The sequence below is a fragment of the Oratosquilla oratoria genome, chromosome 23 (genome assembly GCF_046742065.1).
Source record: "Oratosquilla oratoria isolate Oo_2021 chromosome 23, ASM4674206v1, whole genome shotgun sequence".
Lineage (NCBI taxonomy): Eukaryota > Metazoa > Arthropoda > Malacostraca > Stomatopoda > Squillidae > Oratosquilla > Oratosquilla oratoria.
In genome coordinates, this window is record NC_134799.1 from 41,840,830 (window position 1) to 41,843,988 (window position 3,159).

The 3,159-nt window shown below is 35.3% G+C and overlaps 1 protein-coding gene across 1 annotated transcript; it reads right to left on the reverse strand.

Moving 5' to 3' along the window:
• Positions 1 to 497: 497 nt before the first annotated feature.
• On the reverse strand, positions 498 to 1,196 carry LOC143037777 (protein FAM200B-like). The gene is made up of 2 exons (XM_076206330.1): positions 658 to 1,196; positions 498 to 609 (listed from the first exon to the last, which is right to left on the reverse strand). The coding sequence occupies exons 1-2, from the start codon at positions 1,194 to 1,196 to the stop codon at positions 498 to 500; spliced, it is 651 nt and encodes a 216-aa protein (XP_076062445.1).
• Positions 1,197 to 3,159: the final 1,963 nt, after the last annotated feature.

The window sequence follows — 3,159 nt, forward strand, 5'->3', positions numbered from 1 at the left end:
CGACCCCAATATGATCCTCATGATATGACCATGACCCCAGTAATATATTTGTATATGTGTTGATATATATGACTAGTTATTGACTGTAAAAAGTAAGGGGCAAGTATAATAAATATAAGTGTAAGAAAGGTAATGTAAAACTATAGAAGACAAAGTTAGTATCATTGAATTTTATTATAGTAATATGATTCTGAAAAATTGATATTAATCAAAAGAACCACTTCTTGAATAATATTATATCAAATTCCACAAAAACAGATTAAAAGTGGGATTTTTTTATGTAATAATCAAGTGCTTTCAATGGGAGCAATCATGTTCCGGTTGCAACTGATTTTTGTGTTTTATTTTGATGGCTGTCAGAGCTGCAAATCCAGGTAGCAAGTGGTAAGTAGCAAAGTAGCACAAGTAGCAAAAGGCAACAACACTTGCACACCTTTGCATCCAAGAACTGGTTTCTCTTTCTTCACAGCAGTCTAGAACACATCTAATGTTTGGCGCTAAAAGTTGAAATCAAGAGTTTCGTCATGCTGCACCTCGACGAGCTTCTCTTGCAGATTGTGGACAGAAGACTCTTCTTCTGAAAGGTCCTCTGCGTGGACTTCGAAAGGTCTGCGAACACATTTATACTTCTCATGCAGCCTTACGTTCGGAAATTACCTGTCAAACTCTCCACTCAATTTCTTAAGGTGCCCAACAATGACATTTTGTATGTCTAGAAGTGAGGCGTCCTCTTCATCTTCCAGAAAAAGGTTCAATAGTGGAAAAGAACGCGTGGTTCCCTGTTCGATCTTTTCCTTCCACAACCTCATCTTTGCCTTGAAAGACTTGAATTTTTCTGGCACAGAGATAGGAGTTCCATCTTTTCCTTGCATGGACATATTCAGCAAATTCAACTCTGAAAATATATCTGATTGATATGCCAGTTTAACCAACCACCCCGGATCTGAAAGCTTGGATGACAGTGCGTGTTTCTTCTCGTTCAAGAAAATTTCAACTTCTGCACGCGCATCAAGCACCCTCTGAAGCACTTTCCCTCGGAACAACCACCTGACAGATGAGCAGTAAAGCAGGTGCTCAAATTCTAATTGAATATCAGAGCACATCTGATTGAATAGCCTTGAATTCAGGGCTGATGATCTAATAAAGCCCACTATTTGAATCATATCTACCATAACAGTGTTAAGCTCAATTGACATTTTTCCAGAGGTAAGGTTTTCCCGGTTGACCTCTTTTACCCAAGCAGTGAAACACTGGCGTGCCCATAGCATTGCAGGTGCTCCATGCTAGCACCCACTGAAGCACTGATCCCATCTGAGATCTACTTCTTTGAAGAAGCTGTCAACCAATATGAACAGGTCTTCACCCGTTGTTGTCGTCTCCATTTGTTTACAGGACAGGAAGTCCTCTTCAATGTCACTCTTTCCTTGGTGCCGCACATATACCAAGAGCTGAGCATTGTCACTGACGTCGGTTGATTCATCCAACTGTAAGCTGAATTCCCCGCTCTCGTTGATGGCAGCCATTACCTGTTCTTTTATGTCTCCCGACATCTCTTTAATTCGTCGATTGATTGTATTATCCGACAGTTGAATAGTTTAAATTTTTCTCACTGCAATATCTCCATTAATGGTGCGAAATATATCAAAGGCTGGCTTTACCAACTTTTCTCCAATTGTGTGGTGCTGCATACACTTGGCAATTCTTTTTGCAACAAGATAGGATACACTTGCTACTTGAATAGAACACAATATTGTGTGCATAGGGTTGTCTAACCTCTAACGCTTGAGTTGTTCATCTTTCCTTCTGAAATGCTCATGGTCTTTCCCAGCCAGAGTTGGGTGTTGTTCCCGGAGATGGCGCTTAACCTTTTAACCTCAGAGGACATGATGAAAAAAAGTACATACTTTGAAATCTAAAAAAAAAAAAAAAAAAAAAAAAAAAAAAAAAAAAAAAAAAAAAAAAAAAAAAAAAAAAAAAAAAAAAAAAAAAAAAAAAAAAAAAAAATCTAGTATCTAATTGCTTATAGCAAGGGCTAGCATGAAGAATATGAAAGCTTTTCAGCGTCTCTCACAAATACAGAGGAAAAAACTATACATATATATAGGTTTTTTATAAAGTACATTACCATATCCGGTTTTTCGTATCTACACAACAAGCGGCTGGCATGAATGAGTTGAATGGCTTAAGCATATTTTCTTTAAATGACTCGTGGCTCAGCACTTCCCCACATATAACACACTGAGGTTTTTCGATCCCGTGATCGATAAGACGTAAATACAATACCAAGGAATTTCCTCCTTGTACATCCTCTTCCTAGACATCATTGAAGAATCTGAAATAAAATTTATAATTGATCAATTATAAATCAAACAAAAGATGTCTGTTAAAATGTGCCAAAAAGAAAGCGAGACATAAAAATAAAAATTTGTCCTTGCAATTGAAAGAGTAATTTTCATTTTTATGCCTGTTTCTATTGATAATCATAATGTTTTTGTTATCAAACAATTGAAATAAGTATTCTAATAACAACTATAAACTTCAATAAAGTAAATAAGGAACTAAACACAAATGATAGAAAGATTCTGCATTTATGATAAGACTGTAACTCCCCAAATAAAAAATCATCAGAATTTCAATAGATAGGTGATCAAAATGGATACTTTAATCAATTTTAGTAACATTAGCCAAAAATCAGTCTTTTTTAAAGGAACATATTGTATCATTTACATGTCAGATTGGTTGGTTGTGCTTATTGTATACAGCATAAATGGATACTTTAATGGATACTTTAATACATTTTGGTAACATTTAGCCAAAAAAAAATCTTTTTTTAAGAAACATATCATATCATATACATGTCAGATTGGTTGGTTGTGGTCATTGCATACACCATAAGTGCTCAAGTGCAGGGTGAATCGATACAATAATTGAATATATACAAGGAATACTCACAGAAAGATACCAGCACAACGATAAACACTCACAATAGGACATGACTGCTAATTGGTGAATGAATAATGAAATGAAACCAGTTGAACATGGACTATGTTTGTTATTTCTTTACAAATATAAAGATATTTAACTACAAAGTAATGTCGTAACACATTCGTAAAATTCAACAAGAACCCACTGTGTTGGATAAGAAGAAATGAAATATAT

Coding starts and splice junctions, on each gene's coding strand:
- LOC143037777 (XM_076206330.1), bottom strand. CDS start 1,196: ATGTCAATTGAGCTTAACACTGTTATGGTAGATATGATTCAAATAGTG. Junction 610..657: donor TTGAGTGGAGAGTTTGACAG/GTAATTTCCGAA, acceptor ATGTGTTCGCAG/ACCTTTCGAAGTCCACGCAG.